Source organism: Mustela erminea, chromosome 2 (genome assembly GCF_009829155.1).
Source record: "Mustela erminea isolate mMusErm1 chromosome 2, mMusErm1.Pri, whole genome shotgun sequence".
Lineage (NCBI taxonomy): Eukaryota > Metazoa > Chordata > Mammalia > Carnivora > Mustelidae > Mustela > Mustela erminea.
In genome coordinates, this window is record NC_045615.1 from 130,005,753 (window position 1) to 130,029,848 (window position 24,096).

The 24,096-nt window shown below is 39.9% G+C and overlaps 1 protein-coding gene and 1 pseudogene across 3 annotated transcripts in view; both read left to right on the top strand.

Annotated features, from left to right (window-relative positions):
* The window catches only part of WDR19 (WD repeat domain 19), a 99,691-nt gene that overhangs the window by 26,579 nt on the left and 49,016 nt on the right, over positions 1-24,096 (top strand). For all 3 annotated transcript variants that reach the window (XM_032334108.1, XM_032334110.1, XM_032334109.1), the window contains 7 exons: positions 7,593-7,663; positions 8,097-8,269; positions 8,362-8,476; positions 9,811-9,917; positions 10,582-10,704; positions 17,937-18,086; positions 23,434-23,581. In XM_032334108.1, coding sequence (XP_032189999.1) covers positions 7,593-7,663; positions 8,097-8,269; positions 8,362-8,476; positions 9,811-9,917; positions 10,582-10,704; positions 17,937-18,086; positions 23,434-23,581 — 887 coding nt within the window. The remainder of the gene's footprint in view (positions 1-7,592; positions 7,664-8,096; positions 8,270-8,361; positions 8,477-9,810; positions 9,918-10,581; positions 10,705-17,936; positions 18,087-23,433; positions 23,582-24,096) is intronic.
* LOC116585005 lies at positions 2,888-5,567 on the top strand (annotated as a pseudogene).

Sequence of the window (24,096 nt, forward strand, 5' to 3'; positions counted from 1 at the left end):
TGGTGAGTGCTGTGAAGTGTGTAAACCTGGCAATTCACAGACCTGTACCCCTGGGGATAAAAATATATGTTTCTAAAAAATAAAAAATTAAAAAAAAAAAATAGGTGGTTCCGGGTAGTGTGGAGTCAGCACACTCCACCTTATACCTCTCACGGATTAATTACAACCATAAAGCTGGGACAGAATGCATGGAACAGCTCTTTAAGGGCTCTGGAAAGTAAATAGATCGAAGAAGAGCAGAACTTGAAGTGCCACCGAACCAGTGAGGAGTCTCCCAGTTTGTCTTCCAGTCTCTTGAGACTCAAGGTAGCCAAAGTCTGGAAGTAGACACCAGAGTATAGACAAGAGGGCTCTGAGTGAAGCCCTCTGGTTCCAGCTCAAGTTGCAGGAAAGAGAACTCCACTAACAAGAGTTGGGAAGATCTCCCAGCTTCCTTTCTTTTTCCTTGTTCTTTCGTGCCCCAGCCACCATGCCACTTTGCAGTAGCAGCAACAGCCGTGGGAGGAAGGACCCACAGACACCCGCAACTCTGACAGAGGGTAACCTTCCTCCAAGCAGAGGAGCTATGGTCCCAGGAAGTTGGGCAGCCCCTGTTGCTTGTTCTCTGCGCCCTCACACTGCTTGGCCACAAGTATGGGTCCAGTTGTGGAAGGGCAAGGCACATCAGGGTAACTAGATCCCCAGCTTTCCTGCTAGGAGACCAAAAAAGGGAAGCCCCAGAGAATCAGAACATACCAGGGAGATCCTGGAGAGGAAAGAGCTCTGAAAAGTAACCGGCTAAAGACATTTGTGAACTCCCAGGTTCACTCCTGAGCTATATATGTGTATCTCATCCTAAATATACCAAAGACTTCGAGAACTGAACTAAGGAATAGACCCTAGTGCAAGTCTTGTGGATCACAGAGTGAGCAGAATAGGGAGATATCTGAGTACGACTGCAAAGCCTTTGAAAATGGAACTGACGTTGAAACCTCAAGCCACAGAAGGCTGTTTGATACTCATAGCCTGAACCCAACTGGGTTGATTATTAAAAAAACAAACTTTAACCTTCTCCATGGGATTTAAACAAGATGCAGGAGTCTTGGTTGTAATGTTCAGAAGGTCCAAAATAGAACCCAAACTTACCTGACATAGGAAAAATCAGGAAAATATCAACTCACCTGAGAAAAGACAATCAAAAGATGCCAGTGCCAAGATGACGCTGGTAGCAGCTATTATAAAACACACACACACACACACACACACACACACACACACACACACCCCAGATGGAAATATAGTCTTAGAAAAGAAAGAGAATCTAGAAAGAAAAACTAAATGGAAGCTTTTAGACCTGAAAAATATAATTAATGCAGTACTTACTAGCAGAATGGAGATCATAAAATGTCTAGACCAAAAGCTAGACCAAAAGAAATATCCTCAGTGAGCACAGAGAAAGAAAAGATTGGAAAAAAATAAACAAAGCCTCAGGGGCCTGTAAAACAATACTGAAACATCTAACATTTATGTCACAAGAGTCTCAGAAATAATGGCTGGGAACTTCTCACCTTCAGCAGAAGACAGACCTGTCTATTGTAGAAGCTCAGCAAATCCCTAAAAGGATAAGTCCAAAAAAACCTAGCGCAGACGCATCATAATCAAACTGCTAAAAAACTAACTATGAAGAAAAAAATCTTGAAAGCAGTTAACGAACAACATTTTAAGTGTGGGTTTCTCACCATAAGCCGTCAAGGCCAGAAGGAAGCATCACGACTTTCTAAAGTGCTGAAGGAAAAGGACTGTCCGCTGAAATTCATCACCCAGTGAAAGTATCCATCAGGAATGAAGTGAAATGGAAACATTCGCAGATGAAGAAAAATGAGAATTTACTGCTAGCAGACCTGCTCTAAAATTGCTAAAGGAATTGCTTCAGATGGAAGAAAACAGATTACAGAAGAAAATTTGGGATGTCAAGAATGAAGGAAGAGCAGGTGTCTGGATGGCTCAGTTCATTAAGCATCTGCCTTCAGCTCAGGTCATGATCCCTGAGTCCGGGGATCGATCAGCTTCCTGCTCAGTGGGGAGTCTGCTTCTCCCTCTACCCTTCTACCCCATCTTGTGCTCCCTCCCTCTCTCTCTCAAAAATAAATAAATAAAATCTTTTTTTAAAAAAAGAATGAAGAGAGGCAGAAATGGTAAATAGATCTTTTTTTTTTTTCCCTTTGGAGATCTTTAACATATGGTACTTTTGAAAGTAAAAATGATGTTATTTGATAGCGTGTTCCGTGTTTAAGATGCAGTACATATGGCGAGCAAAATAGAAAGGGGAGAGGGTCAGTTAAGTGTCTGCCTTTGGCTCAGGTCATGATCTCAGGGTCCTGGGATTGAGCCCCTGTGTCATCTAGTAAAATACTGATTCTAAAGAGCTTCTGAGATGTTAACTATGTATGCTATAATCTAGAGTAACCACTAAAAATATGCAGATATATACAAAAACACAGTAATAAGTAAATTAAAATGGAATACTGAAAAATGTTCAAGTCTAAAAGGCAGCAGGACACAGACCTGTACCCCTGGGGCTAATAATACATTATATATTAATAAAAAAAATAAAAAATTATATTTAAAAGGCCCCTGGGTGGCTCAGTGGGTTGAAACCTCTGCCTTCGGCTCAGGTCATGATCCCAGGGTCCTGGGATTGAGCCCCACATTGGGCTCTCTGCTCAGCAGAGAGCCTGCTTCCCCTTCTCTCTCTGCCTGTCTCTCTGCCTACTTGTCTCTCTCTGTCAAATAAATAAATAAAATCTTTTTAAAAAGTTATATTTTTTAAAAATGAGCCAAGTTAAAAATAAATAAGTAAAAGGCAGCAGGAAAGGAGAAATAAGAACAAAAGAAACAACAGAAAACAATGAAACAGACAAATCAATTAATTATGATAAATGTGTAAATGGCAGTGCTATTGGACATAGACAATTAGAATAGAATTTTTAAGTGACCCTGTTGCCTGTTGAAACTCACTTTAATGTAATGATGTAATGAAACAACTAGGTAAAAAATAAAAGGATGGAAAAAGTTCATCTAAATGCTAACCAAAAGAGAGCTGGGTGGTTAGACGGGTATCAGACAGAGAGCAAAGAGAATTACCAGGGATAAAGAGGCATATTGCATATTGACTAGATAAAATGATGCTAAGTGAGTATGCACCTAACAACAGAGCCCCAAAATAGAGGAAGGAAAAGCTGGCAGAACTAAAGGGAAAAATAGACAACAGTAGTAGTTGAAGTCTTCAAGGCTCCGCCTTTAATAAGATGTGGAACAACTAGACAGAAGATCAACAAGGAAATAAACATGTCAAATTGACACTTACTAAGCAGAGTGCAGGGTGCCAGGTCCTGAGCTGTGGTTCAACACGCAAGAAGAAGAATCGAAATAGAAAAGTTCATTATTCACAGGTTCTGGAGGAAGTAACCAGCCTGTCTTGACCTCAGAGAGAGGTCAAGGCCCAGTGCAGATAAAAAGACACAGAACTCGGGGCATGTACTTTCTATAGGGTTTATGAAAAAAACAATAGCGCCCTGAATAGACTGCTTTCGGGTTCCCAGGGTGAGGGCAGATTGGTAAATTCTAACCAGAAGTGTAGGGTTTTGGTAAGTCCCAGAGATTTTATCCTAGGGGCACGTAAGGTAAATATGTGCTGGGAGGCAGGAGAGACAGTTGATCATGGGGCTTTTGGGGAAGTCACATAAGGATCTTACATCTGCTTGGGACTCTGTGAGCTGCTCTCTAGGGCATGCTTTTGAAGGAGGGACTAGTGTTAGGTCACTGCAGGCCACTTGGCCAAACAGGGTGGATGCTGAGGCAGCAGTGGCATGGAGGAACTTAGCTAAATTCTCAACAGACTTGGAGAGCACTATAAACCCACTAGACCTAACAGACTTCTATAGAACATTCCACCCAACAACAGAATCCATATTTTTTCTATGCACCCATGGAACATGCACTAGGGTAGTTCATATCATGAACCATGAAACCTCAACAAATTTAAATTGAAGTCATGCAAAACGGATTCCTTGGCCATAACGTAATCACGCTTAAATAACAGGAAAACATCAGGAAGATTCAATGAACACTTGGAAATTAACCTATTTCCAAATAATTCATGAGTGTATCTCAAAGCAAATTGAAAAATACATGCAACTGAGCCATGATCCTCCAATGCTGACTTGAACACCTCGCTCTAGCATCAGACCCAGCCTTCCCTCTCTCCCTTCTTGCTCCCGGTGGCCCTGGGGGTGTGTGGGCCAGGGGTGGCCCCAAAGAGTAGGAGGCGGAGGGGGAGCAGGTGTGCAGGTCTAAGCGTCTGCATCTGTGCACTTGCAGCCAGAATTGAGAGGAGCAGGAGACTGCACGGATGGGGCCAGGAGCAATGGCGTCCAAAGAGCAACAAGCAGTAAAAAGTCTCAACATGGACAATTGCCAACCAGGAAAAGGATCAAAAGGATCAAGTTGCTAATGAAGGAGAGCCTTTGGCCCTCACTTTAGAAGCTGACTTTTGTGTGCCTAGAGTAAATCATAGGTGGTTCCATGCCAGGCATCCCATCCCACAGGATAGGTGGGACATGATTCAGGTCTAGGAGAACCACAGGCAAGGATGAGAGAAGAGAATATGGAAAGGATTAGGGAGGTGGGGGGAGATGAGCCAGCTGAAGGAGAAGCAATTCGGTCATGGTCTGGGAGCGGTTAGCATGGACCCTCCTCAACATGACCATCACGAGGACTTTTGCCTTACCCCTTGAATCCTGATGTTTTGTTTCCTGAAGTTAACAGGAAGACACACTTGTTTCCTAAACTTACATGTTCTCAGTGTACCTTTGTTGCAAACCTTTTGGTGTTATGTGTCTCTTGTGGGTCTCCTACAACTAGCTTCTACTCTAATGTTGCCTTTTGGCTCAATCTGTAAGATTCTGTCAGCGGGGGAATTTTACTCTATTGCATGGAAAGATGTTCATTATATATTGTGAAGTTAATAAAGTAGTTTAAAAGACCAAAAAAAAAAAAAAAACCACCCATACAACTGAATAAAAGTGAAAATATAACATATCAAAATATGCTATACAGCTAAAGCAATGCTGAGAAGAAAACTTATAGTATTAAATGCTTATATACAAAAGAAAAAAAAACTCAAGTAATGTAATCTAAGTTCCTACCTCAAGAAACTAGGAAAAAAAAAGCAAAATAAGGGTAAAGCAGAAGGAATAAAATCATAAAGAGCAGAAGCTGATGACAATGAACATAGAATAGGGAAAAAAATCTGTAACAGCTAAAATTGATAAACCTCTAGCAAGAGTGACAAATTAAAAAAACAAATCAATATCAGGAATGAAATAGGATTATCACTACAGGTGTGGAAGCTACAAACAACTCAGGAATTTGACAATTTAGAAGATTGGAAAAATTCTTTTAAAAACCACTGACTATCAAAACTCAACCCACATGAAACAGATAATCTGAATCAGCCTGTAATTCTTAAAGAAATCAAAGAATAATTTTTCACCCCTTAAAAATCTCCAGGCTCAGGTGGTTTCACTGGAGAATTCTATCAAATATTTTTTAAAGGATTCACACCAATTTTACAAAATCTTTTCAGAAAATAAAAGTGGAGGGAACATGTCTCAACTTATTTTGTAAGGCTAACATTACCCCAATACCAGAATCAAAGAAAGTTTTTTAAAAAATTAGAGACCAATCTCTCTCATGAAACTGGACACAAAATCCTTGACAAAACTTAGCAAACTGAATTCAGCAATATATGAAAAGAATTCCACCTCATGACCAACTGGGATTTATTCCAAGTATGCAAGGCTTATTTACATTAAAAAATCAACAAAGTAACTATACCAACAGCTTAAGAACCATATGATCATATCATTTGACACAAAATTATTTCATAAAATCCAACACCCATTCATGATAAAAGTTCTCAGTAAGTTAGGGATAAAGGGGAATTGCCTCAACTTGATAAAGAACACCTACAAAAAACTTATAGCTAACATGATACTTCATAGTGAAAGTCTGAGTGCTTGCCCCTAAGATTGGGAACAAAATAAGGACCCCTACTCTCACTACTCAAATGCAACCTAATATTCGAAGTTCTAGCCACTACAATAAGACAAGAGAAAGAAATAAGATGCATCCAGTTTGGAAAGAAAAAAGTAAAACGATTTCTATTTGTAGTTGACATGATTGCTCATGTAGAAAATCTCAAGGAATATACAAACAAACACCTAGAACTAAAACTAATGAGTGCAGCAAGGTTTCAGAATCAAAGATCAACACACACAAATCGATCACGTTTCTATATACTAGCAACAAACATGTGGAAATCAAATTAAAAATATGCCTTTTTAATCACTCTGAAGAAAATGAAATACTTAGATATCACCTTAACAGAACATGGAGGGGTCTGTGTGCTGAAAATTCCAAAATGCTGTTGAAAGAAGACCCAAATAAAACAGAGAAACACACAGTATTAGTATATTAAAAATAGTGATACCATCAAATGCTGTGAAGGATGACCAGAACCTAGAGGAGGAAGAAGTTTAAGTGTGTTTATAAAAGGACAACATAAGGGGTCCTTGTGGTGATGGAACTATTTATTCTATATCCTGACTTGTAGTGACTTGTGATGATGGACTATTCTGTATTCTGACTGTGGTTGTGGATATATTCTATATCCTGACTGTGGTTGTGTGTCTCAAGAATCTTACATGTGATAAAATTGCTTAGAACTAAACACACACACACACACACACACACACACACACAAAATGAATATAAGTAAAACTTGGAACATCTGAAAAAGGTTCATGAATTATGTCAATGTCAATATTTTGATTATAATATTATCCTATATTTTTTCAAGATGTCATCATTTGGGGGAAAGGAGGAGGGAATAAACAATCTCTGTATTATTTCCTACAACTGCATGTAGATTTACAGTTCTACCAAAATAAAAAGTTAAGTGAAAACAATGAGAGGAAATATATAAAGGGAAAACCCTGGGAGGGCGGAAGTGAGGAGAGAGGAAAGGAGCCAAGGAAGAAAGATAATCTTACAGCCGTTAGGGGCTAACATTGTGCCGCACAGCTTTCATTGGCTTGAACCCACCTGTTCTCCCTGTAACCCTATAGAGTAATATGTCCCCGGTTTTGCAGAGCTTTCAACCTATGCCTTGTGATTCCAAATTGAATGCTCTTTCTCTGTTACCTCATTACTTTTTCTATGAAAGAAGTCAGGGCGATGGAGGGAGCACATTGCGAAGAGAAACCTTATTCCTCTTACAATAATTAGTGCTGCTGAAGAGAATGTTTTCCTACTCAAACTTTTCTTCAGGGCAACTTAAACCTCCTTGTTCCTGAAACTATAGATCTGAGAATTAAGCCAGACCCAGACTCAAACACCACGCCCCAAAGGGATATTTTTTAAGATAAAATACAATTATAGAAATTCTATTATTTTCTTATCTTGACCCAATAGATTATCCTTCACATCCCTTTCTGGAAAACCCTGACCTGTCCTGTAGCTTACTCTTTTTTTTTTTTTTCATTTTTCAGCATTAAAATTCATGACTTGGCAGAATTAAAGGACATGTATGCTATAATCAACCTGGATGATGAGAATAAAGGTACCAATTTTTCTGAAGCAGAGTGATATTTTATCACTGCAGTATCACAGTAATGTGTTTATTATTATTTGATTTGCATTCATTATAGGAGGAATAAAATTATCACCCTTCATGCGAGTTCCCTAAAATAACTTACTTATTTTAGTAATTATAGAAGCCTGTAAGTCCACTTTGATCTAAAGATTTATAGTGAATTTAATCTCAATTTCAGTTATAAAACCTAAATTCTTACATCCTTTCCCTTTGAGCCACTACGGAATGAATCGATGGTCATGTTCACATGCCTATCCGTGGTAAAGTTTTATTCTGTACAGACTTAACTATGAAAGACAACACTTGAAGATTTTTATGTCTCTGCAGCTTACGTGAAAATGCTTGTTTGCCTGCAACAACATTACTTGTTTTTGATCCTTTATTCTGTCAATCATTTCAGGGTTGGGCACCTTGTCCTGGACAGATGATGGCCAGTTGTTGGCACTGTCTACCCAAAGGGGCTCGCTGCATGTTTTCTTGACCAAGCTTCCCATACTTGGGGCTGCCTGCAGCACGAGGATTGCGTACCTCACCTCCCTGCTTGAAGTCACAGTAGCCAACCCCGTGGAAGGGGTATGAAAATGGTGTTATTTTGACTTTATTCCTTAGTAAAATCACAGCAGTTGCAACAGTTGATCTGCTACTGTTCCTTTCCTGCATTATAGGAGCTGCCGATCACAGTTTCTGTTGATGTGGAGCCCAACTTCGTAGCGGTTGGGCTTTATCATCTGGCCGTGGGAATGAATAATCGAGCTTGGTTTTATGTCCTTGGAGAGAATGGCAAGTCTCAAACCAGTTGTCATCATCTTATCTGGTGTATAACTTCTATTATTGATTGGGGAGCGCTGAAAGGTTCTTTTGAAGACCAGGCCTTTCACGCTTTTCCTTCAGCTTTTTTTTTTTTTTTAAGATTTTATTTATTTATTTGACACAGAGAGAGAGAGATCACAAGTAGGAAGAGAGGCAGGCAGAGAGGTGGGGGGAAGCAGGCTCCCCCCTGAACAGAGAGCCTGAGAGACTTGATCCTAGGACCCTGAGATCATGACCTGAGCTGAAGGCAGAAGCTTACACTGAGCCATCCAGGCGCCCTGCTTCAGCTCTTTCTTAAGAAGCTTAAACAGTTTTGTGAATCCTCTAAAAATTGTGCATAATTTTTGGAAAGATTTTATTCTTTTTTTTTTTTTAAAGATTTATTTATTTATTTATTTATTTGACAGAGAGAGATCACAAGTAGGCAGAGAGGCAGGCAGAGAGAGAGAGGAGGAAGCAGGCTCCCTGCTGAGCAGAGAGCCCGAAGCGGGACTCGATCCCAGGACCCTGAGATCATGAGCCAAAGGTAGCGGCTTAACCCACTGAGCCACCCAGGCGCCCTGGAAAGATTTTATTCTTAACCTTCGTAGTGAGCATAGCTTCGTATAGTGGGCGGAGTATGACCTTTAGAATGAGGCCCTGAGTGTAAATTCCCCAGCTGCCTCTTGGAGGTGACTGTAGACAAATTTTCTACCCCTCTGGGCCTTGGTGTAGAGCACTGGATGTGGTGCATAAACAATGAATCTTGGAACACTGAAAAAATAAATTAAAAAAAAAAAAAGAAGCCTTCATCCAGAAATATGAGGATTCTTCTACACGTAGGGGTCAAGGATTCATGAGGAAAACTAAAGGAAATTAAATGTGATGCACTTTGCACAGTGACTTTCTTAGGCACTCCTTGGGCTGGTAGTTGGGTCCCTCCCCCTACCTTTTATTCTTTACGTTGTGACCATTAGCATCTGAAGGGAACCTGGCTTTTTCTCCTCATTGGAGGTCAGATAACCCTCAGCCAGCCGGAGATACAGCCTCAGCTAGAGTATACCCTTAAGCTTAGGGTCATTCAAGTGAAATTTTTGGTTGTTTCATGTATAATTTTGTTTTCTGTTCCTTTGTTTCATGTGAATCACTAGGGAATTCCTGAAGGCAAATTTATGTGACAACTACGATTTTCTTTAGAATGGCTAAAATAAAAATTTTAGATTCAGAGTACCCTTAAAAAGGCACCCATTTAAAAATTAGTTGCAAACTTAATGTAATCTTAATGTAATATATTTTAATGTGTATGCATTTTTTTATTGCTGCAGCTGTTAAAAAACTGAAAGATGTGGAATATCTGGGGACAGTTGCCAGTGTTTGCCTTCATTCTGACTATGCTGCTGCACTTTTCGAAGGCAAAGTCCAGTTGCATTTAGTAAGTATAATTTTGAAGTCCTGGAGCCCTGGGGACTCTGGATGATTCCAATTAGTGATGAGGAGGAACGGCCTAATGTCAGATTACCAAGAACTTTGTTCAGGAAGCAACCACATACAGACTAGCTAGAAAGTCAAGTGTAGATAAAGGACTAACAAAACTCTTCACCCATCTGCATGAGATGCTTACTTAACTTTCTTGCTCTGGTGGTAAAGTGCATCTAGTGGAAAACTAAAAACTGATGGGAACCTTCTATGTCTGGGCTCCCTGCCATGAATTGACTTACACAGTTGGGCAGGTCACTTGTGGGGATCCTTGAAATGATACTTATAAAATTGTTCAAAAGATATTGGCTCCTGAAATAATGGGTCTTCTAAGCAAGGGGGCATCTCCTACATCTATTTCTTGGCTCTTTGCTTCTGGGAAACCAGACCCCTGCAGAGCCGGCTGCAAAGATTATTTCCACTCAAGAGGGATGTTTAATGCTGCCCTGCTGGCGAGCTGGGTTCCTGTCTGATGTCTTTCTCAATAGACGGGTAGTCCGATGAGTCTGAATGTTTAATCGAACTTAAGAAGACGACTCTCTTCTGTCTCCCTAGATGGTGCAGAGCAACTTTATTTCAATCTATGAGCTACTGTTATTCTTTATGTCTTTCTGTTTTAGATAGAAAGTGAAATCTTGGATGCTCAGGAAGAACGTGAGACCCGGCTTTTCCCAGCAGTGGACGATAAGTGCCGTATTTTATGCCATGCCTTAACTGCTGATTTCCTCATCTATGGTACAGATGTATGTATTGGCTTCTTTGATATAGAACATAGGGGAATTTCTAATTTTTAATTTTTCATATATGTGTGTGTGTGTGTGTATAATATATACATACATATAGGTGTACGTATGTGACATATATACCTTACCTCCTATATACACTTACGTACAGCACATAGGTCCCCGGATTTGCTAGTAGCAAGTGCTTTTGTGATTATATAAACAATTTTGATGGCAGAGTGAAAAGAGCAGACTTTGGAGTCTAGAAAATCTGGGGTCAGATTCTCATACTTGGCAGTTTTCTTACTTGCTAGGTGCTACTTAACCCATTCCAAGCCGCATTTTCCTTATCTAGTTGCTTTAGGGATCTAATTTGGTGATGAACATAAGACATATCATTGAACTTTAGATCTCCAATGCCTACTAACAAATGGCAAAATTATTTGAATATTGAGAATCCCACTTTACTCTTTGGGTTGTTGTTTGCTTGTTTGTTTTATTTTTTAGAGAGCGAGAGTATGAACTGGGGAGGGAGAGGCACAGAGAGAGAGGAAGAGAGAGTATCTTAACCAGGCTCCATGCCTGGTTAAGTGTGGAGCCTGATGCAGGGCTCAATTTCATGACCCTAAGATCATGACTTGAGCTGAAATCAAGTCAGACGCTTAACCAACTGAGCCACCCAGGTGCCCTGATCATTGGTCCTTTGAACCACCGGTACCCTAGACCTCTAAATATTATACTAGCCAGATGGACATAAAACATATAGTAATAGCATCTTACATTCGTAAAAGGCTTTCAAAGATTTTTTCAAAGCATATCATACCTGTTGTCTTGTTGAATCTCTAGAAGAATTCAGTAAAGGTAGGAAGGTCACTGTTTTCCACAGTAGGAAACAAATTATTGACTGTTTCAAACACTTCATTTTCTCCCTTTAAACTGCTTTCTAAAGTAAACATGTCTTTACCACATGCTTATGGCCGTAAGAGAGACTTTAAGTCCAACCTAAATACTAATACTAATACACATCAGTACGGTAGGTCTCACATGTCCAATAAAGTAGTAAGAGATATGGTAAATAATAGCAAATGTAGTACATTTATGCGAGATGTAACAGTTTATAAAGCCCTGATCTCGCTTGTTTTATCTCATTAGTTTTATAAAATAAGCAGGGAAGTTTTAGAGACTGAAGAACACTGAAGATTAAGAGGTTAGTAAGTTTGTAACAGATGCAGATCTTGGCCAGTATCTCCTGATGTAAAATCCACTCTTTGCACTCTTCCCCTCGGCATTTTGAATTGAGAACTCAAGGTGTGGTGGTCTGTCCGGAAGTCAGCATTTATCTCAATCTCTTTCTTGCGTGATTCTAAAAATACGTTTTTTAAAGTTTTAGCGGGGTATGACTGATTCACAACAAACCAGTATTTAAAGTCCACAGTTTGATAAGTTTTGACTTGTCTGTACCTGTGAAGCACCATCTGCTCAATCAAAATAGTGAACATGGTCATCACCACCAAACGTTTTCTCAAGCCCCTTTATGATTCCTCCTTCCCGTCCTGCAACCCCCCATGTCACTATAAATGAGTTTCTGTTTTCTAAAATTTTATGTAAATGGAATCACATGGTATACATTTCTTTCTTTCTGCCTTCTTTTATTCAGTATCATTATTTTGAGATTCATTCCTCTTGTGTGTATCAATTGATTCCTTTTTCCTGCTGGCGTGGCATTTTATAGTATATCTTTATCATAATCGGCTTAACCGTGAACCTAAGGATGGACTTTGGGGGTGTTTCCAGTTCGGGGTTGTTTCCAGCCTGGATTATTTCCAGTATAGGGTATTTACAAATAAAGCTGCTGTAAACATTCATGTTCAAGCCTTTGCATGGACATATGCTTTCTTTTCTCTTGGATAAATACCAACAAGTAGAATGGCTATATCATATGGCATGTGTATGTTTAAGTTTTTAAGATACTGACAAACTGTCTCTATGTTGGTTGTACCATTTTACATTCCCATCAACAGTGTGAGCATTCCAATTCCTCCACATCCTCACTGACATTTGATATGGTCAATCTTTTTAATTTTACCCACTCTTAAGTGTGTAGTGAAATCTTGTGATTTTAATTTGCTTTTCCCTAGTGGATTCCTGTGGCTTGCTTTTACCCCCTCTCTCCTTCCCCCTCCACCAGCATCTTTTTATGGGCTTGTTTGGCCTCAGTATATCTTTGGTGAAGTGTCTGTTCAAATTTCTTTGATCATTTCTTTTTTTTTTTTTTTTTTAAAGATTTTATTTATTTATTTGACAGAGACCACAAGTAGGCAGAGAGAGAGAGAGAGAGGGAGGGAGAGAAGCAGGCTCCCTGCTGAGCAGAGAGCCCGATGCGGGACTCGATCCCAGGACCCTGAGATCATGACCTGAGCCAAAGGCAGCGGCTTAACCCACTGAGCCACCCAGGCGCCCCACTTTGACCATTTCTTAATTGGGTTGTTTTCTTATTATTGATTTTTGAGAGTTCTTTATATATTCTGGATGCAAGTCTGTAATTTATCAGATATATGCTTTCTAAGTATTTTCTCACAGTGCTTCAGTTGCCTTTTCATTCTGTTAACAGTGTTGCTGATAGAGAAGAAATTTTTTTTTATTTTGATGAATTCCAACGTACCAATTTATTTTTTTTTACAGATTGTGTTTTGGTGTCATATCTAAGTAACCTTTGCCTAACCCAAGGTCCCAGAGTTTTTCTCCGGTGTTTTTCTCTATAAGTTTTGCAGTTTTATGTTTTGTACTTAGGTCTATGATCCATTTTGAGTTAATTTTTATTTATGCTGTGAGGTATGGATCAAAGTTCAGTTTTTTGTTTAAAGATATTCCAGTTGTCCCAGCACTATCTGTTGAAAAGATTGTCCTTCCTCCACTAAATCTCCTTTGTACTTTTGTCAGAAATCAAATTGTCCATGAGCGTTTGGGTCTTTTTCTGGAATTGCTCATTCCATTAATCCATGCGTCTGTGTTATACTAAAACAGTATAGTTTTAGTTCACTAAAACTGTTCTAGTTACTCTAGCTTTATAATAAGTCTTGAAATCAGGTCTCATTAGCCCTCCAACTTTGAGTTTCTTTTTCCAAGTTGTCTTAGCTGTTCTCAGTACTTTGCATTCCCATTTGAATTTATGATAAGCTTATCAATTTTTACAAAAGGGCTCCTGGGAATTTTAATGGGATCATGTTGAATTTACGGATCAATTGCCACCTTAGCAAAATCTGCTCACCAATGAACGAGGTATATATCTCCATTCATTTAGATTTTAATTTCTCTTAGTGTTTTTGTATTTTCAGTGTCCCAGCATCCCTTTGGTCAGATTTATACCTTAAGTAGTTCATATTTTTGTATTTTATCATTTTTCATATTTTTAACGCATAGTATTACTTTTTAAATGTTAACATCTGATTATTCATTTGTGGCATTTAGAAATGCAACAGATTTGGGGTATTAATCCTGTATAGTGCAGCCTAAGTGAATTCACTGAGTAGTTAATAGTAGTTTTTTGTAGATTCATTGGATTTTCTATATAGATGATCATGTCATCTCTGAATGTAGCTTTATTTCTTCCTTTCAATGTGGATGCCATTTATTTATTTATTTACTTACTTACTTATTAGATTTTATTTGAGAGAGAGACAGAACACTAGCAGGGGGACGGGCGGACGAGAGGGAGTAGACTTCCCTCTGAGTGGGAAGACTGACACAGGGCTGGATCCCAGGACCACGAGATCATGACCTGAACCAGAGGCGGACACTTAACCCACTGAGCCACCCAGGTGCCCCATGGATGCCTTTTATTCTATTACATTGTTGAATAGGAATAGAGAAAGTGGCTTTCTTTGTCTTATTCTTGACCATTAAGTATGATTTTAGCTGTGGATCTTTTGTAGTTGCCTGTTATCAGGTTGTAGGTATACTACAAAACCTAAAACAACCATTAAAATGATAGAGTTGTAGCTAATAAGTTAACAAATTAGATAAAATCAAATAATAGAAGATACACAATCATATTAAACCCCTTTAAGCTCTGGTTCCTCTTTTCTACTTTTTTGCATACCCGATAATTTTACTTTTTGGGATGCAGGATCTTTTTGTATTCCTAAAAATATTCTTTTTTTACACCCAAACTTGGGGAGGTGGAGAGGGAGAGAATCTCCAGCAGGCTCCCTGCTGAGCACAGAGCCCCATGCAGGGCTCAGTCTCAGGACCCATGAGTTCATGACCTGAGCCAAAATCGAGTCAAACGCCTAATCGACTGAGTCACTCAGGCGCTAAAAATACTCTTAAGCTTTGCTCTGGGATGCAGTTAATTGACTTAGAAACAGTTTGACCCTTTTGAGTCTGGTTTTATGATTTCTTAGACAGATGTGAAACACTGCTCAGTCTCTAGCTGATTATTCCCACTTCTGATCTTTCTGAGTTCTCTACCCAGTGCCCTGTGATTTCTTCTAGTCTGATCATTGGAAGTATTTACTATTCCCAGTCCTGTTCCCTCTAATCCCTTTGGATGGTTCTTTCCCTGGCCTTGTGGCTTTCTCACTTGCCTGCAGGGATCAGTACCTGCTAAGGACTCACAGCAGACCCTGCAGCTCTCCAGGCTTCTCTCTCTTGTACTCTGCCCTGCAAACCACGGCCACCTGTTCTCCCCAGACTTTCTGCTCCATCTCCTCAGCTTGAGGAGCCATGCTCTGCCTGCATCCTCATCCCTTTGCCATGTCTTGAAAACTCTCAAAGCAAAAGCTGGCGGGCTCACAGGGTTCACCTGATGTATTTCCAAAATCTTGGGCAGAACTCATTGTTCTTTGTTGCCTCATTCCAGGATCTTGAAAACTGCTTTTTCAAGATTTTTGTCTACTGTTTTTGGTTGTTTGGGGTAGGGAAATTAAGTCCTGGCTGTTACCCTATCTTAGCCTGAATAAGAAGCCCAAGATGTTATGTGTTTTTATTTTAATTTAACTTTTTTTTTTTGAGATCATTATAGAGTCACAGGCAGTTGTAAGAAACAATACAAAGTGATCCCACATAAGAAACAAAACAGAGAGATCCAGTATGCTCTTTTCCTAGTTTCCCTCAATGGTAACATTATATTACATATCATAGTGAGGATATTAACATTGACAGTCAAGATACAGAATGGTTCTTTAACCACAAGGATGCCTTCATGTTGCTATTTTATAGACACACTCACTTGCCTACTGCCCTCACCCCAACCTTAATCCCTGCTAACAAAGTTATAGTTACAAAAAGCGTTACAACAGGGGTTGAACTGTAGGAGTCTACTAGTATGTGGATATTTTCCAATAAATGCAGGACCTGTCCACTTATGTATTTTTTTCTCAATAAATACGATACTGTAAATATATTTTTTCTTATGGTTCTTATAATATTTTCTCTAACTTTATTGGAAGAATACAGTATATAATACATTTAACACACAAAGTATGTGTTAATCAACTGTGTTATCGGTAAATCTTCCAGTCAATAGTAGGCTATTAGTAATTTAGTTTGGGGGAGTCAAAGTTATACATGCATTTTCAGTTGTCGGGATGAGAGTGGTCAGTAACCTTAATCTCTGTGTTGTTCAAGGATCAACTGTAATCTCCATTTCTATAATTTGACATTTCAGTCCTGTTACATAAGTAGAATCATACACTGTGTAACCTTTGGGGATTGCTTCTTTTCACTCACATACTTCTCTGGAGATGTATTTGAGTCATTGTGTGCAACAATAATTTGTTCATTTTTATTGCTCAATAGTATTCTACGGTATGGATATACCAGTTTGTTTAAGCGTTCACCAATTGAAGGGCATCTGGATAGGTTCCCGTTTTTGACTGTTGCCCATGAAGCTTCTATAAACATTCATAGACAGGTTTTTGTGTGAACAAATTTTTACTTCTCTGTAATAAGTACCCAGAAGTAAATGTGAAGTTACGACTTCATCACATCCACTATGAGGCTGTAATAAAAAAAGTCAGATAATAATAAGTGTTGAGGGGGTTGGAGAGGAATCAGAACTCTTTTTTTTTTTTTAAAGATTTTATTTATTTATTTGACAGACAGAGATCACAAGTAGGCAGAGAGGTAGGCAGAGAGAGAGAGAGGGAAGCAGGCTTCCTGTAGAGCGGAGAGCCCGATGCGGGGCTCGATCCCAGGACCTGAGATCAAGACCTGAGCCAAAGGCAGCGGCTTAACCCCCTGAGCCACCCAAGCGCCCCAGGAATCAGAACTCTTATACGCTGCTGGTGGGAATGTAAAATGGTGCAGCTGCTCGGCAGAACACTCTGGTAATTCTGTAAGAGATTAAACATAGGGGTACCTGGGGGACTCAGTTGGTTGAGCATCTGACTCGATTTCGGCTCAGGTCATGATCTCAGGGTTATGTTTTCCAGCCCTACTTCAGGCTCTGTGCTCAGTGGGGAGTCTGCTTGAGATTCTCTCTCTTCCTCTCCCTCTGTCCCTCCCCCTTCTCTCAAATAATAAATAAATAAATAAATCTATACAAAAATAGATAAATAAATAGACATAGCTACCTTATGACCCAGGAATTTCATTCCTAGGTTATACCCAAGATATGGGTTTATATTAAAACTGTGTATTCATTGGGGAGAATTAACATGATTATTATGGTGAGTCTTCTAATCCTTGAACACTGTATACCCTCCATTTATTTAGATATTCTTTGATTCTTTCATCAGGGTTGTATAGTTTTCAGCATCCAAATCCTGTGCAAGTTTTCTTAAATTTATACCTAAATATTTCATCTTTTTTGAGTGATTATAAATGGTAATATATTTCTAAATTTTGGTATGTAAAGTTCATTGCTAATATATAGAAATACAGTTGATTGCATGAGGTGGTTTTGTTTATTTCAGTCTTCTAATTGGTCTTAATTAACAGCAAGAATATTTAAAAATAACATGATTTGAAAGTTATTCTTAAACAGTGAAGGTATTTCTTATAAATGGAAACTCTGAAAATCAATTATACTTCAATAGCACTAAGAATATTAGAACTAACTGTTGAATCACATGTACATTCTCACTTACTCTCTTGGATCTGTACATTTACATATAGTAAATACTAGTTTTAGACTCTTCCTGCATGAAAAATATGGTACATTTTCTCTTAAAATTGGAAGTGTGTTTAAGTGCTTAAAGTATTTTCTTGCAAACTTTTTATTCCTGTTACTGGATTTTTTTTTTCTTTAGACTGGTGTTATTCAGTATTTCTACATCGAAGATTGGCAATTTGTTAATGATTATCGACATCCTGTTGGTGTGAAAAAGATTTTTCCTGACCCAAATGGAACCAGATTAATTTTCATTGATGAAAAAAGTGATGGATTTGTCTACTGTCCAGTAAGTCTGGAAGATTTTTTAAGCATTCATTTTTTTTAATATATAAAGAATATATATATAATATGTAAAGAAAAGTATTTTAATATGTATAATATATAAAAATCATTGTTCCATAACTAGTTGAAGGATTAGAGTACTTTGTTAAATCATGTTTGTGATCCATTTTTATAACTATTTACATCAAGAAAACTTTTTCCATTATTCTGCAGTTTTTCATAGTGTCTGTCTCAGAAAGATTCTTTAAATGGAAAAATAGTTACATTCTGTACACTTTACCTTTATTTACTGAACAATATTACAGTATATCTTGATGTACGTGACTTTTCTCTCCAGATATGCAATAAGCTTCAGAGGTAGGGACTCCTTTCTGCCCATCTCACTTGATTTTCCTCTTGCCTTATTGATCCTGAACAGAAAGAAAAGATATTTTTGTATATGATAGATTAAAAACAGGTAGACCCTTTTTAGAATCAGTTACTCTTATTTTTATACACCCCTTACTTTTTTAAAAAATTACCTTAGAAAAAGGAGATAGGTTTACTGTATTTATAGGTTTACTGTATTTACTGTACTTGGGTTTTTCATTTACTTACTTTTGATGTCCAGTTAATGATTTAGTGTGTTCTTGGTCACAGTTCACATAGCCTACAGCTGCTCTTGGAGGCATTTTTTTTTAAAAGATTTTATTTAATTATTATAGAGAGAGCACAGGTAGGGTGGGGAGGGGCAGAGGGAGAGGCAGATTCCCCGCTGAGCCAGGAGCCAGATGCAGGCTTGATCCCAGAACCCTGAGATCATGACCCGAGACAGAGGTCATGATCTTTCTTTCCTTCCTTCCTTTTCTCTCTTCCTTTCCTTCCTTCCTGTCTCTCCTTTTCTTCCTTCAACTCTTTTCTTTTTTTCCTCTTTTTATCTTTGATAAATCTTTGTTACATTTGATAAATGGAACAGGTTTCCCCACAGGAGCTCTTGGATTATTGAAGCAAAATTCCCAATGGGCCAATTCTTAATTCAACCCATTCCGCTCCCAGTCACAGAACAAATGAGGACAAATGCCATGAATAGCAAGATAACCCCTGAGTTCTCTCTGCTTGGTCAGGAAATCCCTCTTGGACGAACCCCCTTTCTGTAACAGGGTCCTTGTCCGAGCTGCCTGCACCTGGGCTCACCACAGACGGAAGCTGCCGCCAAGGGTACCTAGAAGGTAGGCAGGAAAGCAGGGATCTGGCCGGAGTTAAGTGAGAACTGGGGTCTGACCTCTACAGAAAGGGTGAAGAGTTAGAGCAGTCTGAATGAGTTAATGCACTTTTCTTTCACCTGTGACAGTTCTCCTTTCCTTGATGATTTCTGTTAAAGAGGCTACGTGACCTTCCTCATGGCATGGCTGTGAGGTTTCAGTGAGTTGTTCTCCAAACCCATGGTTGGGCACATGGTAATTACTTAGCAGGTGTTAGCTAAAGCCCCCCCTCTTTATTGCTTTACCACCCTTAAACCCCTCAGGTTCCAGAATTATCTCACTCACTGCCCATTCCCATTCCTGTTTCCAACTCTAACCTGCCGATCCATTACATGTTAAGAAAAAAAGTGCCGGTGAAACAGAATCCTCCCAAATCCGCCAGGACTGTGCTGAGAGTACAGGCGCTCCCTAACCCCACCTGTGGCCCGTGTTTGCTTTTATCTAAAGCAAGATCTCACTGCCAGGTTAGAATTTTAGGTGGTTGGGCACGATATCCCAGGGGAGCACGCCCCCCCCCCCCGTAAGTTACAGGAATTCCTCCTGTAAGTTACACCAGTCTTTCTACAGTTAAGGCGAGCTTGGCAGGGAAGGGGAAGGCGGGCTTCTGCTGCAGTCTTCCCCTCACCTCCCCCCCTAGGGTAGGGCACGGGAGGTGGCCTTGGCCTCCAGCCCAGTGTGCCATGCGTTGGATTTGATTTGATGACTCTCCCTGTCATAGCGCGTTACTACTGCAGTTACTACTGAAACTCACTCCGTTTCAGTGAATCCGAGAGAAACACTGCTCCTGTGGTGTGCTTACAGGAAAATATATCATCATTCAGGGGCACCTGGGTGGCTCAGTCCGTTAAGCATCTGCTTGGGCTCAGCTGGTGATCCCAGGTCCTGGGATCGAGCCCCACGCCAGGCTCCCTGCTCAGTGGGGAGCCTGCTTCTCTCTCCGCCTTTGCCCCTACCCCCTGCCCCCAGCTCGTGCTCTCTCTCTCTCAAATAAATAAATAAAATCTTTAAAATAAATTTTAAAAAAATGTGTAATTATTCAGATGACCAGTACTGCTCTTTAAAATTCCTACATTTACTTGCAGGTTTCCTTCATACGTATATTTATTCAACCAATTATTCCGCACTGTGTGTGTGGTAAGGAAGCTACTGACATTATACAGTAGAATCGGGAGGGTGACTTTTTCCTTACAAACACCCTAATATAACAGCCTTGTACCCTGTCACTCTCTATAAGCCCATTAAGGATGACGAGGTATATTACAGAAAGTTTGTAAATAGTTAGGGTGTGGTGGTTAAGTGCATGGAGTCTGAAGACAAACAGACCTCGATTTCAGATGAATAATAACAACTAGTATTTTTGTGCTGAGTACGCCTTACATATATCAGGTGTCTTTTACTCCTTATGGCAGCCTCAGAGATAAGTATATATATATATATTTTTTTTTTCCTTTTCTTTTTTAAGTAAACTTTAGGCCCGAGCTAGGGCTCAAATTCATAACCCTGAGATCAACAGTCGCATGTCCTACTGACTGAGCCGACCAATGGGCTCCCCTAAGAAATACTCATAATATTGGCCATTTTACAGGTGAAGAAAGTAAGGTTTGAAAAGATAAATCTTTGTTACATTTGATAAATGAAACAGTTTCCCCACAGGAGCTCTTGGATTATTGAAGCAAAATTCCCAATGGGCCAATTCTTAATTCAACCCATTCCGCTCCCAGTCACAGAACAAATGAGGACAAATGCCATGAATAGCAAGATAACCCCTGAGTTCTCTCTGCTTGATGATCAGGAAATCCCTCTTGGACAAATCCCCTTTCTGTAACAGGGTCCTTGTCCTAGCTGCCCAAGCTCCACGCCTGGGCTCACTTGGACTTGCCATTTTCTGACTGTGTGACCTTGGACACACAGTCCCAGGTCACACAGTCAGAAAATGGCATCTGTGGTCTGAGCCCGGGGTGACTTCCTCCAGAGTCCTCACTTTGATCGGAATCCCAGTTTCACCATTGATAAAATGGGTGCAGTTCTTCTTTTTTCTTTAAAAAAAATATATTTTATTTATTTGACAGACAGAGATCACAAGTAGGCAGAGAGGCAGGCAGAGAGAGAGAGGGAAGCAGGCTCCCCGCTGAGCAGAGAGCCCAGTGTGGGGCTCGATCCCAGGACCCTGAGATCATCAACTGAGCTAAAGGCAGAGGCTTAACCTACTGAGCCACCCAGGTACCCCAAAAATGGGTGCAGATCTACCTACTCTGTGGCTTGTTACGTAAAAATGAAATGGGACAATGTGCACAAGGTGTTTAGTATGTGCCTGCCATGGAATAAGCACCAAAGAAATGGTTACCTTGGGGCTCCTGGGTGGCTCAGTCGTTAAGCGTCTGCCTTCGGCTCAGGTCATGATCCCAGGGTTTTGGGATCGAGCCCGAATCAGGCTCCCTGCTCTGTGGGAAGCCTGCTTCTCCCTCTACCCACTGCTCATGCTCTCTCTTGGTCTCTCTCTTTTTCTCTGTCAAATAAATAAAATAAAATAAAAGGTTACCTTTAAAAAAAAATTCTACCCCCAGTCTGGTGGCACTGTGCACCATCTGCATAAACCTAGGGTCAGTGTCAAGCAGTGGTTGGAAGCATAAGCCTAAGTCTAAGCATAGGCTGGGGGGCAGTCTGCATACTGCATCCAAGTCCTGCTTTTCATCTTACTAGCTGTGTGACTCTGGGCAAATTTCCTTGTGCCTGAGCTGCTTTCTCCGCAAAATGGGCATAAGGATGCCTATCCTGGGGACACCTGGTTGGCTCAGTCAGTTAAGTGTTTGACTTCATCTCCGGTCATGATCTCGGGGTCCTGGGATCGAGCCCCACATTGGGCTCACTGCTCAGCGGGGGGCCTGCTTCTCCCTCTCCCTCTTCCCCTCCCCCTGCTTGTGCCCTCTTCCTCTCTTGTGCTCTGCTATCTCTCTCTCAAATAAATAAATAAAACCTTTAAAAAAAAGAATGCCTATCTTGTACAGTATAAGGTTAGAATTCAATCAGGTTGTATATAAATAAGTAATTAGCACAATGACTGATAAGTAGCACTATTAGAAACATAATTAGAACTACATATAATTTAAAATTTTCTGCTAACCACATTTTTTTTTTTTTACAAGAAGATAAAAAGAAATAGGTGAAATTGATGTTAATGTGTTCAACCCAATATTAATACTTCGGTATGTAATCGATATAAAATATGACTGAAATGTTTTACTCCCTTTTTCGTACTAGCTCCCTGAGATCTAGTGGGTCATCTAAACTTCCGTCTCAGTCGGCCTAGACACATTTCAGCTTTCATAGAGCACCGGACTGTGAGCTAGTGGCTACTCTGTTGCACAGCTCAGCTCTAGAGTATTAGCTAGTCTGTGCTCTTACATTTCCTTCTTATTTTGCAAGCAAGATTCAAGATGAGGGAGAGAGGAGGGGGTGTGGCTCAGCTGCACATTCAGAGCAGATACAAGCCTGTGTGTGGAGGTCAGTGGAATATGTACATTGATTTTTTTTAATAGCTTATATCACTAACAGTACATTTTATATTTATTGGCGTGTGTTCTAGAGAAGGCTTTGAAATAAAACAGACCCAGTGGAGTTTATTTGATTTCCAGATATGTATGAATTAATTAGTTTCTTCTTTAGCTGGACCATTTCTATGCCAGGTATTGAAAATTTTCTCAACACAAGTGTGTTCGTAGTTTAAACTTCTGTTGTGTTCAGCAGCTTTGATCTTTTTTTTGTTTGTTTGTTTTATTAAGCTGAAGCTTTTGTGTCCAGACTTGCCATTTTTCCTGAAAATGCACCGTTTTTTAATTTAAATTTTTAAATTTTTTTAAATTAATTTAATTTTTTGTACCAAGTTTTAGATAAAAGTCTTGATTTGCCATACAAACCCCGGGGTTTTTTTCAAGCCAAATCTAGTACAGGAATAGGAAAAGGAACTTTCCTTCCCGCTGTGGCTGGAGGGTTGTTGGGGTGAACGAGGTGGGAAAGCTGCGGGCCGCCAAGGCAGCAAACACACCCCTAACCAGGCCAGCAGTGACAGTTACAGTACAGACTTGGGGCAGATCTGTAAATCCTGTTTCGTAGGTTAATGATGCTACCTATGAGATTCCAGACTTTTCACCAACCATTAAAGGTGTTCTTTGGGAAAACTGGCCGATGGATAAAGGCGTATTTATTGCCTACGATGATGATAAGGTGTACACTTACGTCTTCCACAAGGACACGATACAAGGTACGTAATCATTTTTCTTGTGCAGTTGTTGGTAAATAAATTTCTATGACAGTGAAATTAAAGCATTCCTTTCTGGGGCACCTGGGTGGCTCAGTGGGTTAAGCCGCTGCCTTCGGCTCAGGTCATGATCTCAGGGTCCTGGGATCAAGTCCCGCATCGGGCTCTCTGCTCAGCAGGGAGTCTGCTTCCCTCTCTCTCTGCCTGCCTCTCCATCTACTTGTGATTTCTCTCTGTCAAATAAATAAATAAAATCTTAAAAAAAAAAAAAGCATTCCTTTCTGATTTATGGGCTAAATATCTGCTTTTTTTTTTTTTTAATATTTTATTTATTTATTTGACAGACAGAGATCACAAGTAGGCAGAGAGGAGGAAGCAGGCTCCCTGCGGAGCAGAGAGCCCAATGTGGGGCTCGATCCCAGGACTCTGGGATCATGACCTGAGCCGAAGGCAGGGGCTTTAACCCACTGAGCCACCCAGGTGCCCCTAAATATCTGCTTTTAACATTAAGGTGTCTG